At 41.1% G+C, this 12977-nt stretch overlaps 1 protein-coding gene across 1 annotated transcript; it reads right to left on the bottom strand.

Annotated features, from left to right (window-relative positions):
- Positions 1-2556: 2556 nt before the first annotated feature.
- On the bottom strand, positions 2557-9374 carry LOC121321269 (complement C1q and tumor necrosis factor-related protein 9-like). The gene is made up of 6 exons (XM_041260169.1): positions 9179-9374; positions 8048-8128; positions 7232-7673; positions 5340-5403; positions 4650-4845; positions 2557-3919 (listed from the first exon to the last, which is right to left on the bottom strand). Exons 1-6 carry the CDS (start codon positions 9372-9374, stop codon positions 3432-3434), a joined length of 1467 nt encoding a protein of 488 aa, XP_041116103.1. The 3' UTR covers positions 2557-3431.
- Between the last annotated feature and the right edge of the window lie 3603 nt (positions 9375-12977).

Genomic DNA, 12977 nt, shown 5'->3' with positions numbered 1-12977 from the left:
AAAACCCATCCTCATAGATCTGCACTGCAGGGATTACAGTTTACACAGTGCGTGTGCTGTAAAACCCATCCTCAGAATTTGTTATGCAATTATCCTGGACTGGACTCTGGATTATCATAATAAATGCACTTCATAATTTCATGCAGTTACCATTAACAATATCTGGTGTGCAGTATAACATGCACTGCTCGTGTAATACATGTAAAATACTTGTGGTAGGCACTTTTGATACAGTTTCTCAGGGACCGCTGTAGTTTGTGCATTATTATATACAGAAGCACCTGCTAACCGTGCACCGGCTGTCAGCTCTCTTAAGTCTTACCTATTGTGACTGAAAATGACTTGCAACACTAACGATGCATTTTATACAGAATGTAAGGGGCAAACTAAACCAGTGTTTAATACACAGTGTGTACAAACCTACATTTTAATCATGGTGGGATTTTTTTCTTTTCGGATTCCCCTACAAAATCAGATGACTGTTAAAAAAATAATTTATGCAATTAATCAGAATATGTTATGCAATTATCCTGGACTGGACTCTGGATTATCATAATAAATGCACTTCATAATTTCATGCAGTTACCATTAACAATATCTGGTGTGCAGTATAATGAATGCACTGCTCGTGTAATACATGTAAAATACTTGTGGTAGGCACTTTTGATACAGTTTCTCAGGGACCGCTGTAGTTTGTGCATTATTATATACAGAAGCACCTGCTAACCGTGCACCGGCTGTCAGCTCTCTTAAGTCTTACCTATTGTGACTGAAAATGACTTGCAACACTAACGATGCATTTTATACAGAATGTAAGGGGCAAACTAAACCAGTGTTGAAAGTGTGTGCTACAGCTGGCAGGTGTTTCTAATTTATTATCCAACATCCAATGATTACATAATCATGCAGAACATCCACAAATCCTCTTAAATCAGGGCTTTTCTGCTGTTGTGCTCCTCGTTTGTGGAACTCTGCTCCTCTTGTCGTTAGGCAGGTTGAAAGATTGGATTCTTTCCAAGTCTAAATTGAAAACATATATTTTTTAATGTGCTTTTATATAACTGCGTGTGGCTGGAGTGTACTGTACACATGAGCTCTCGTTTTGTTTTTAACTTTGTACAGTGCTCTGGGATGCCAAGTGTGAAGGATGCTGTATACAAATACATTTCTATTGTATTGTACAGACACATTTCCTAGACTTAATATGAAGTGCTGCTCCATAAACAGTGGCTGCCGCTCAGGGTCACTGTTGCATGGAGCACCTCTGGTGGGCGTTGATGTATTGACATAGGTTCTGGAAATTACAATAGTGAGGCTACAGCTAGCTGTAACACATCCACTGTGAACTACTTACTGCCTGCTATTGGAAACAGCCATACTGGAGAGATGAGAAAACTGTGTGTTTCTGGGCTAATGGTTATTATAGTGGAATTGGCCAGAGAATTCAGATTGTATTAATCCAGCACTAGGTTTTGTACACATTTGGTGTAAACACAAAGGGGACTGCAGTTGAAGGTTTCGTTACGAGCAAATGCTCTTTATATGAAGTTTGTACTTTGTTTTGGAGCCACTTTAATCTTTTTAATGATGTCAGTTTGTAATTTATAGTAATAATAATAATAATAATAATAATAATAATAATAATAATAATAATAATAATAATAAAACAGCTTTGTGAAATCTCTCCCTTATGTATAGTCAACATCTGTTTCTGTATAGCTTTGCACCCCTGCTGTGTTCTATAGGTCTAACAGCATTAGTCTGAGCTGAGACTGGATCGTACCCTTGTGAAAAACACTTCTGTTTGTTTTTTGTCTGTTATAACCGGCTATGTAGAACCGGCATTGTTGCTCTCTGATTAACCTATAAAGCTGAGGGAACACGAAGCCACTTTGTGGCTTGGAACTTTTTTTTAGGAGGCTAGGTTTCACATGGAACAATAGGGGGGAGACTTGGGGTTTGGTTCAGCAAAGCTGCCTCAAACGAAGTCTCCCGGACCACTGTTCCTGTCTTGGTCTTCCCTCAGCTTTAATCTAATGAGCCTGTTGAACCACAGAGAGGCCCAGCGGCGCTACTCTGAAAGGGTGGAGTTCTGGAATGCATCGCTGTTATTGGCCACAAAAGGGGGCAGCGCTATCTGTGGAGGAGTCAATGTTTGCTTCACATCTTCTGGTTTACTGTCCTCCGTTCGAGGTGCTGGTCGAGTTCAAAATCCTGAAAACTTCATTGATCCTTCATCTGAAAGATAATCACCTCAGAAATCATAAAACAAGAAGCTAAAAAGATGAGTAGCTTGGCCTGTGTTTATTGTATGAATAACTGACCCCTGTAAGAAGAATTTGAAACAGGATAAACCTTACTGAATTTCAATATTTGTATTCATTGAATATTGACACCCAGTGTGTGTGTGTGTGTGTGTGTGTGTGTGTGTGTGTGTGTGTGTGTGTGTGTGTGTGTGTGTGTGTGTGTGTGTGTGTGTGTGTGTGTGTGTGTGTGTGTGTGTGTGTGTGTGTGTGTGTGTGTGTGTGTGAAGGGAAAGTGTGAAAACAAACAGTGGCGGTGCTTACAGGTTTTTGATGCCATGGTAACTACAGTCATTTATTTTTGTTTACTGTAAATCTATGTGCTGGCTATTCCTTTACATGCGTCATGATACTGAGTCAATGTATCTGTTTATTTAGCATTACTGTTCTATATTGTGCAATATCTAATTTAGTTTCTTCTAAAACTACACATTTTTACAGATATATGCAAAGATAAATAACTAGTGATGATTGGCAACTGACACACAACGGGAAGAAAAAAAAAGAAAGAAATCTTGTTTTGAATGTTTTACATTGAACTCTTAGTGCACAGGCTGTGTGATTGCTGTCTTAGTGCACAGGCTGTGTGATTGCTATCTTAGTGCACAGGATGAGTGATTGCTGTCTTAGTGCACAGGCTGAGTGATTGCTATCTTAGTGCACAGGATGTGTGATTGCTGTCTTAGTGCACAGGATGAGTGATTGCTGTCTTAGTGCACAGGATGAGTGATTGCTGTCTTAGTGTTACAGGATGTGTGATTGCTATCTTAGTGCACAGGGTGAGTGATTGCTATCTTAGTGCACAGGCTGTGTGATTGCTGTCTTAGTGCACAGGCTGTGTGATAGCTATCTTAGTGCACAGGATGAGTGATTGCTATCTTAGTGCACAGGGTGAGTGATTTCATCTTAGTGTTACAGGCTGTGTGATTGCTATCTTAGTGCACAGGCTGTGTGATTGCTATCTTAGTGTCACAGGCTGTGTGATTGCTATCTTAGTGCACAGGATGAGTGATTGCTATCTTAGTGCACAGGATGTGTGATTGCTATCTTAGTGCACAGGCTGTGTGATTGCTATCTTAGTGTTACAGGCTGTGTGATTGCTATCTTAGTGCACAGGATGAGTGAATGCTAGCCACTGATCTGCTGCAGTAGGAACCCAGTGAAGGTGGTGTCGTCGTTTGTATCTGCATAGAGTCCGTTCTGAGAGTCGTGAACCTGCAGCCAGACTTCCTCTCCCACACCGAGCTTCAGAAGAGAGGCCCCGGACGCCTGAGTGGTCTGCTTCAAGTTAGCCATGTAGGTGTACTGGACCTTCTGGTTGTTCTTCATCAACGTGACCCACATGCTGTTTTTGAAAACTGTGATCTGATAGGTAAAGAAGTAGAGCCCAGGGACTGGGGCGGTGAATTTACCGGACACAGGGCTGTATGCATTCTGCTCATTGTAGATCACCTTAGTGAATTTAATAGGCTCCCCGGCAGCGGGACCTCCCGCCCCCAGACCCACGTGGAATGCACATACTTCCGCTGCACTTCCTCCCTGAATGGAAGGGTCAAGGGCTCCTGGGGGCCCGGCTTTACCAGGGGGCCCCCTGTGGCCCCTCTCTCCGGGTGCACCTGGTTAAAAAGAAAGCAAAATGCGAGTGATGGGAACCCTTCTAAAAGTTTACCACAGTATATTTTGCAGTTTTTCCCTACTTGCCATTGTTACATTATGTATTTGTCCATAGTTTACCATGCTTCGCCATGCTTATTATTCTACTTTACCATACCTCTGTGCTTTACAATGCTTACCATGTTTTCACTAAGCTTTACACTTTGCTCTGCTTTCTTATATACTTTAGTAAGGGAAGGTGTGCAGTACTCAAGTCTCAACACAGTTTTAATGCGGGGCAGGGTTTAACCTCTGTGGCCGGGTTGTTACTAATGTATTGGTACCTTTGGCTGGCAGGTTTTAGAGGTCAATTCAGTAATTAACAGATTACATGAAATCTTGACAGTGCCAGTTCAGCGCCCCTCCCATTTCAAATCTCATGCCATGCATTGCCATGAGTGTATCCTATTGAAGAGCCTGGCGCAGCTGTCTTAGTTGCTCTGCGGTGGTGTGAGGCAGAGTTTTAAAGGTTTTTTTCAAAGGTGTTTTCACTGCTTTACTGCAATGTATGTATTCTATATTTTCTGTGGGGAACCACATGTTTCAATCATTCAAACCTTTTGCTTACATAAAAAAAAAACTTCATTTTATATATAAGAAAAAAATGCTTGTGTTGGCTTGCTCGTAAGCATGTTCCCTTCTCTGAGGTTGTCTGAAATATCTTCAGCATTGTGATGTCTGCTGCTCTCATACCTGGCTCCCCCTTCGCGCCTGGGGGTCCTGCCGGCCCGTCTCGCCCGTCTCTGCCGGGTACCCCCGGTGGGCCTTGTGCCCCAGGAGTGCAAGGTATCAAGGGCTGGCATGGCTTCTCCTCGATGGAAAGGACTGTCCCCATCTCCACCAGCACCACGACACACAGCAGCACAGCGACTCCAGGCATCTTCTCAAACTACACGCCTTCACAACATATATACACACCTGTGTTATTAAAGGCTTTGAGATTTATTACAATTATTACAATGCAAATCCAATGGTACACTATTGGCATTATAATAGTCATGTTATAATAAAATAATAGTAAGACAGTTTCACAGACTCAGATTAGCCTTAATCCTGGAATACTTTACCCAGTGTAACATTCGATATATATAGATATGCATGCATATTTGCAGATTTTTATATTTTCTGATGCACAATGGAAGTTTTGCATCAATAGCTCCTTGGACACATACATAATGTTACTTGCATTTTAAATAGTGAGTTGAGTTAAAATTACCAAAATGAGTGGATTAAGAATCTGTATAAACAGCCATTCGAAAAGACATGATTTTAATTAACGCAAGAACAGCGATTACAACTGCACGATTTCAAGAAAACAATGTCAAGGTCTTGCCGTGGACAAATTTTTCCCCTGGCCCGAGTCCAATAGAACATCAGTGGTACCAAATCACCAGCGCCATCCACAGGAGACAAATGCGACCAGCCAGCCTTCACCAGCTGGCTGCAGCTGCACAGGAAGAGCGGCGGAACATCCCACATCCAGAGACTGATCAGGTCTGTGAATCAACGCCTCCAGGATCGTGTTAAAGCGCAGGGAGGTCATATCCGATACTAACTTTGGAATGTTTTCATTTTGACAGTGTGTCACGTTTCATACTGAAAACCTGTCATGATTCTTTGATCGGTATTTTTGTTCATATTTTCAGTGATTTTGTTTGATACCTATGTTTAAACTATTTGATTAAATCTATTAGACCTGAATGTTGCGTTTGTTTTGTGCATCAGTATATATATATATATATATATATATATAGATAGAGAGAGAGAGAGAGAGAGAGAGAGAGAGAGAGAGAGAGAGAGAGAGAGAGAGAGCGAGAGAGAGAGAGAGAGAGAGAGAATTAGATAGATATAGTTATAGAAGCCAGTAATCAATAAATATATATTGATTATTATAATTAGAAATAATAATAATTGAAATAACACTTCCCAAGCTGTTAGTACTGAAGCCTGTCATTCCCGTGTTTTGGATCCCCTATACTGTTTTGACCCCCACACCTTAACCTTAACCTTACGAAATGCAGTGGGTAGGATAATATAATATAATACAACTGTTTATACCCAGATTACAAAGCTGCTATTCTCCAAAACACAGGCATAACAACCTTCCAGCCATTGCAAGAGAGTGTTGTTCCTAAAATGAAAAGCAGTGGAGTCTGAACGTGGCTGTGATGTTACACCTGACACTCAATATTACAGAGCATCACATTCCCTGCTTAAAGGGATGTTTCAACAGCTCCGGAATATTTTAGGTGAAATATTTTCTTAAAACACACATGCATTTTAAAATGTCAGCCTGTCAAAGCTACTGATTTTAAAATACTAATAAGAAATATGGCAACTCAGAATTATTTGTTCAATCTTACCGTTTCGTCTGTCTTGTTTATTTATTATTTCTTCCTCCAAATTTTTTTTTGACTAAGTGTTTGCCCCTGGCTTTTATACCTTCGAATTGTTCGGATTCTTAAACAGGAAGAAATGTGGTTAGCAATTCCCAGCACAGTATTTCTGTGATCCGGTGTAATTATTAACCGTTTCGGTTCTCTGGCACAGGGGTGTCTAATTTGTAATTAGCTTGCACTGAAGGTGTGTAGCGTAAAGATAGGGAGGTTCTTCTGGTAGTTACAGCCATGAAAAAAAAAAAGAAAAACAAAGTCAAGTAGACAAGCGTTTCGGTTAGTGCCTTCTTTAGTGCACTGGAAAATTAAACAGAGAAATGGGTCATTTTAATAATAATAATAATAAAAACACCCCCTTCAGAGTCATAGACAGTCTAAGTATACTTTATTAATTAATAAGCAGTTATGTAACATTACAAACATACATTACAAACACATGTATTCATTCTAGAAATACTACACAGATCATACCTGGTATGCATGCAGTGAATGGGTTTGTGCTGTGCATGCATGTTCAGGACTTAAAACATTGAATTAGCAAGTAAAAATGAGCCTTGCGTGCTTCAAACGTGTAATAACGTGTGCTACATCCAAAGACAGCAGAGCAGTGCAGTTCATGGTGTTATTATTATCAGTGCGCATATTCATAACTAATATAATTATTTGAATATTTGTTAATTTCAAAATGCATTCTTTTTTTTCTTTTTTTTTTGATGGTCAGCAGACTCTGATTGCTGAAAATCTATGGTGTTGTTTACACAGAGCTTCCCCTTTATAATGCTGGAGTCTGAGCCCTGAGTAAGAGACTGAGCAGCTTGGCTTCTGCTTTAACGAGCCGCGACCATACCGCGTTACAACCTGTGTTGTTACTCGTCCTACTCTAAAAGATAAAGCAGGAAGCCTGTGAAAGTGGTATCGTCATTACTGTCTACATACAAACCGTTGTAAGAGCTGTCGTACACCTGCAGCCAGACTCTGTCAGATTTGCGCAGGCTGATGACCGCGGCTCCCGATGCCTGGATGGTCTTTCCGAGGTCATCACACTGCGTGTACTGGACCACCTCGCCGTTCTTCCTCAGGGTCACTTTAACGTTCACACTCACTACAGTGAGCTGGTATGTGAAGAAGTACAGCCCGCTCCACGGTGCTGTGAACTCCCCTTTAGCCGCATCGTAGGCCCGCTGGTCGTTGTAGAAGATCTTGGTGAATTTGATGGGGGAGTCTGCAGGGGGTTTGCTCGATGACAGCCCAACATGGAAGGCGACGATCTGCGATTTCACCAATCCCGGTGGTCCAGCTGGACCTGCCTCTCCAGGTTGTCCTGAAACCAAGAAGAGAAACAAAAATTAACAACAGGGTTATTTTTATAAACAAAAATCTTGTTTTTCAGAACTAGAAAATTGATCTGGAGTACATTTTTGCCTCTGGTTGACTATGGTGACATTATTTATAGAGTATCTACTACCAAAATGTCAAGATTAGCCCCCCTGATTTTATATATCTATCTATCTATCTATCTATCTATCTATCTATCTATCTATCTATATCTATCTATATATATATATATATATATATATATATATATATATATATATATATATATATATATATATATAATATCTATATATCCTATATTATATACGGAGAATGGTCTGAGAGGCCCCGTGGAAAGCCCACCCCCGGCCTTTTACTTACCAGACTCTCCTTTTTCTCCTTTCATTCCGTGGGGGCCCATCTTTCCAGGGTGGCCCTCGAGGCCCTTCTCTCCCTTTGGCCCTTTAATGTAAAGAATGCAAAGAACAATGACTTTGCACAGGAGCTGAACCCTCACAACAGCACCTGGTGTGTGAGGGGGCTTGTGTAGCTTTGCAGCATTTACTTCTTATTAATGCATTAGAAACCAAATATATATATATATACTACGTTGAATATTTATCAGCCGTTTGTGATTTTCAGTAAGTTTCTAGATTGTGTGTCTCCTATTACAAGAGATGTCTATATTTTCAAAGAGTTTACTTCAATCTTTTACACTGTAACTACTAACTATTTTTTGAAAAGAGATAAACACCTATTGCCTTTACAAAATTAGGGTCAGACGTGTAAGTAATGTAACTGGAGGTCTCTCAAGCAGTCTGAAGTTGGTTGTTTCTCGGTTTTATGCGTTAATGTTGAATTTTTATCTTTCAAAAAATAAGAGTTTGAATGATTTTGAATCATTGAATGTTTTGAAAATATAGCCTGTCATCTCTTATGCAATATAGCCTGTCATCTCTTATGCAATATAGCCTGTCATCTCTTATGCAATATAGCCTGTCATCTCTTATGCAATATAGCCTGTCATCTCTTATGCAATATAGCCTGTCATCTCTTATGCAATATAGCCTGTCATCTCTTATGCAATATAGCCTGTCATCTCTTATGCAATATAGCCTGTCATCTCTTATGCAATATAGCCTGTCATCTCTTATGCAATATAGCCTGTCATCTCTTATGCAATATAGCCTGTCATCTCTTATGCATTAAGAGACACCATGCCTGCAATGTTTTAACTTGCAGCTGTGGCTGATGGACTTTATAGACACATCCATCCATCCATCCATCCATCCATCCATCCATCCATCCATCCATACACGCACGCACGCACGCACGCACGCACGCACACACACGCTCACGCACGCACGCACGCACACACACTCACTCACGCACGCGTGATGCATGGTAAGGGATCCGAACCAGACTGATTAGAGTTGGAGTAAGCCTCTGCTGGAGCCTCCTGTATTACCCATTGTGAGTGTCTGTGATTCCAGAGTAGAGCAACGGGTTTACCTGGCTCTCCCTTCTCTCCGTGGTGTCCCGGATTCCCATCCCTGCCGTCCCTGCCAGCTGGCCCGTGTAACCCAGGGGAGCCGGGGATCCCAGGAATGCCAGCATTGCACTCCTTCAATCTGTCCTCCAGCACCACCTCCTGGACACAGCACCCCATGAGGACAAGAGCCAGCAGAACCACAGCGGCAAACTGCATCTGTGCAGGAATACAGAGAGCCACAACTTCACTTAATCTCAATCCTGAAGTGAGGCTACAGGAAACCAAGGGCCATCGTCTCTAAGTGTTTACTCCAGTCTTTAATGCACTCCTATGTTTTTTGAAAGCGGTAACGCACCTGTTCATTTTGCCAGCATGGTAAAGCATAGGTAAGCATTGTAAAGCAGAGAGGTGAAGCATGTTAAAAACACATGGCAAACCATGGCACATGCATGGCCGTTTTGTGTAATTCCTGACGTTATAATAACTTTTTATAACTCTCTCAGGAAAATATTCAAAACAATCATGTACATTTAAAGAAATGAAAATGTAAATATCCCTGACACTTTTAAACGATTCCTTTGCATAAAACACTTACCTTTCAGAGGCTGGAATTTCTATATTCACTTCACTACAGAATGACTAGCTTTGAAACTCCACAGCTCTTTTATAACACCAATTAAAGAAGAAAACAAGATCACCAAATGTTGTGCAGTTAATTATTAGGTTTACTGAAAGACTAATAGGCTAGTGCAGATGTTTGTTAATTATTTATTCCCATTATTAATAGCCGCTGGATTCATTAGTTAACCTTTTGAAGCACAGAGATTGAGAGAATCATGTTATCCAAGGTAATGCCAGTAAACAGCCCTACATTACTCCATTCCCCCGTGTGGGTATTAGTGGAACGTACTGGGCTGTATTGCACTGCAGCGGGCGCTTCGGTGCTTCAGTGTCTAAGCTTACAGTTTATCCATTGCAGTTAAATTGGAGAAACTGCCCATGATACAGGGCTCTGCCTAAAGGGCTCCTAGCCCCTGCCGCAACTTGAACCAGAGGAACCCAGGTTTGGCCTCAAACTCAACCTTGGGGCTTTTGGCCTTAGCCTTGTGGATCCCTGCCTTGAATACAGAACTGTCAGTTAACATCAAGTGTCTTATTGTTCTAGTGAGATCTGTTACTGTTAATGTGAAGTGTTTAATCAGAATACGAACTGGTAGTGTAGCACTCTGAGGATCTCATCAGAATCAGTACTGGCAGTGTATCACTCTGAGGATCTCATCAGAATCAGTACTGGCAGTGTATCACTCTGAGGATCTCATCAGAATCAGTACTGGCAGTGCACTCTGAGGATCTCATCAGAATCAGTACTGGCAGTGTATCACTCTGAGGATCTCATCAGAATCAGTACTGGCAGTGTATCACTCTGAGGATCTCATCAGAATCAGTACTGGCAGTGTATCACTCTGAGGATCTCATCAGAATCAGTACTGGCAGTGTATCACTCTGAGGATCTCATCAGAATCAGTACTGGCAGTGTATCACTCTGAGGATCTCATCAGAATCAGTACTGGCAGTGTATCACTCTGAGGATCTCATCAGAATCAGTGTATCTGGCAGTGTATCACTCTGAGGATCTCATCAGAATCAGTACTGGCAGTGTATCACTCTGAGGATCTCATCAGAATCAGTACTGGCAGTGTATCACTCTGAGGATCTCATCAGAATCAGTACTGGCAGTGTATCACTCTGAGGATCTCATCAGAATCAGTACTGGCAGTGTATCACTCTGAGGATCTCATCAGAATCAATACTGGCAGTGTATCACTCTGAGGATCTCATCAGAATCAGTACTGGCAGTGTGAGGATCTCATCAGAATCAATACTGGCAGTGTATCACTCTGAGGATCTCATCAGAATCAGTACTGGCAGTGTATCACTCTGAGGATCTCATCAGAATCAATACTGGCAGTGTATCACTCTGAGGATCTCATCAGAATCAGTACTGGCAGTGTATCACTCTGAGGATCTCATCAGAATCAATACTGGCAGTGTATCACTCTGAGGATCTCATCAGAATCAGTACTGGCAGTGTGAGGATCTCATCAGAATCAGTACTGGCAGTGTATCACTCTGAGGATCTCATCAGAATCAATACTGGCAGTGTATCAATGAGGATCTCATCAGAATCAGTACTGGCAGTGTATCACACAACGCTGCCCGTTCCACATGGCCAGCACTGCAGTTTCTTTCCACTTCGTAACCAAGCTCTTGAAGCCCGTTCCGCCACAGTTACTTTTCAGCTAGCTGCAGTTAGGGTTTCACTAGCACTAAAGGGATTTTATTTTTTTTAATGAAACAGCAGTTTTTTTCTGCTTTGGTTGTTCTGGGCTGGTAACCATTCAATCAGTAACAACCTATTTTTAAAAAAAAATGTTTCAACACATTCCTCTGTTATGCTGTTGAGAAACCTAACACAAGATCACAGTTAGTGTAGGTATGCACAATATACACAGACACGGGTTCAAAAACCAGCGACAGAGCTTCGCAGAAGCCTGTAATGTCACCTTCTCAGCCCACACACTAACTCAATATGCAGTGCGGTTCTGGGTTGGTATTACAGTGGAAAGGGGTCACTGATAGGACTCAATGTACTTGAGCATCAAACATTAGATTGGGGTTGTACTGGTAGTTAAAGAGCTAATATCAAATCAAATATCAATTCATCTTAAAAGAGCTTTTTCTGCTGTTGTGCTCTTCGTTTATGGAACTCTATTCTGGTTGGCATTAGGCAGGTTGAAACATTGGATTCTTTTAAGTTTCAATTGAAATGGAATGTGCTTTTATATAATTGCTGAAGTGTACTGTACACATGAGCTCTCTTGTTTTGTTTTGCATTTTGTACAGCGCTCTGGGATGCCATGGTGTGAAGGGCGCTGTATTAAAACTAGTTTGTAATGTACCTGTTCTCTCCAGCAGGGATCAGTGATATCTACATCAGATACAATGACAAGGCAGTATATTCCATTGATCTGAACTCTGGCCGATCTGCACACCACCACAGCTGATTAAATAGATAACAAAGGCTCCAGTGGCCAGTTTCCTAAAAACACCTCATGCTAAACATGAGGCTCTATAGCATCTTTCTGTGTCAAACTCTTTGGGTTTAAATGACACAATGGTATTGAGTTCTGCAGCTGTTTTCAGGGATGGAAATAAGAGTGATAGCATTCTCCTAACCAGCTGAAGCAACCTGTCTGAAATATCCATTAACTTCCAGCCCAGCAGCTAACTGCCCCTTTCATTTATGATATAAACTGCTCTGTCTGTATGATATAGCAATGAGACTGCTCTGTCTGTATGATATAGCAATGATACTGCTCTGTTTGTATGATATAGCATTGAGACTGCTCTGTTTGTATGATATAGCAATGAGACTGCTCTGTTTGTATGATATAGCATTGAGAGTGCTCTGTTTGTATGATATAGCATTGAAACTGCTCTGTTTGTATGATATAGCATTGAGACTGCTCTGTTTGTATGATATAGCATTGAGAGTGCTCTGTTTGTATGATATAGCATTGAGAGTGCTCTGTTTGTATGATATAGCATTGAGAGTGCTCTGTTTGTATGATATAGCATTGAGACTGCTCTGTTTGTATGATATAGCAATGATACTGCTCTGTTTATATGATATATCAATGAGACTGCTCTGTTTGTATGATATAGCAATGATACTGCTCTGTTTGTATGATATAGCATTGAGAGTGCTCTGTTTGTATGATATAGCATTGAGAGTGCTCTGTTTGTATGATATATCAA

This window comes from Polyodon spathula, chromosome 9, assembly GCF_017654505.1.
Source record: "Polyodon spathula isolate WHYD16114869_AA chromosome 9, ASM1765450v1, whole genome shotgun sequence".
In the NCBI taxonomy this organism is placed as follows: Eukaryota; Metazoa; Chordata; class Actinopteri; order Acipenseriformes; family Polyodontidae; genus Polyodon; species Polyodon spathula.
The sequence above is the reverse complement of the archived record's forward strand: the minus strand, read 5'-3'. Positions and strand labels throughout refer to the sequence as shown.

Excerpts from the sequence above, each read along its gene's own strand:
- LOC121321269 (XM_041260169.1), bottom strand. The coding sequence starts at position 9,374 with ATGCAGTTTGCCGCTGTGGTTCTGCTGGCTCTTGTCCTCATGGGGTGC. Across the intron at positions 4,846-5,339 it reads TGGATGGCGCTGGTGATTTG|TTTGAGAAGATGCCTGGAGT; the intron begins GTACCACTGATG and ends GAAGGCGTGTAG. Across the intron at positions 3,920-4,649 it reads AGGCGCGAAGGGGGAGCCAG|GTGCACCCGGAGAGAGGGGC; the intron begins GTATGAGAGCAG and ends CTTTTTAACCAG.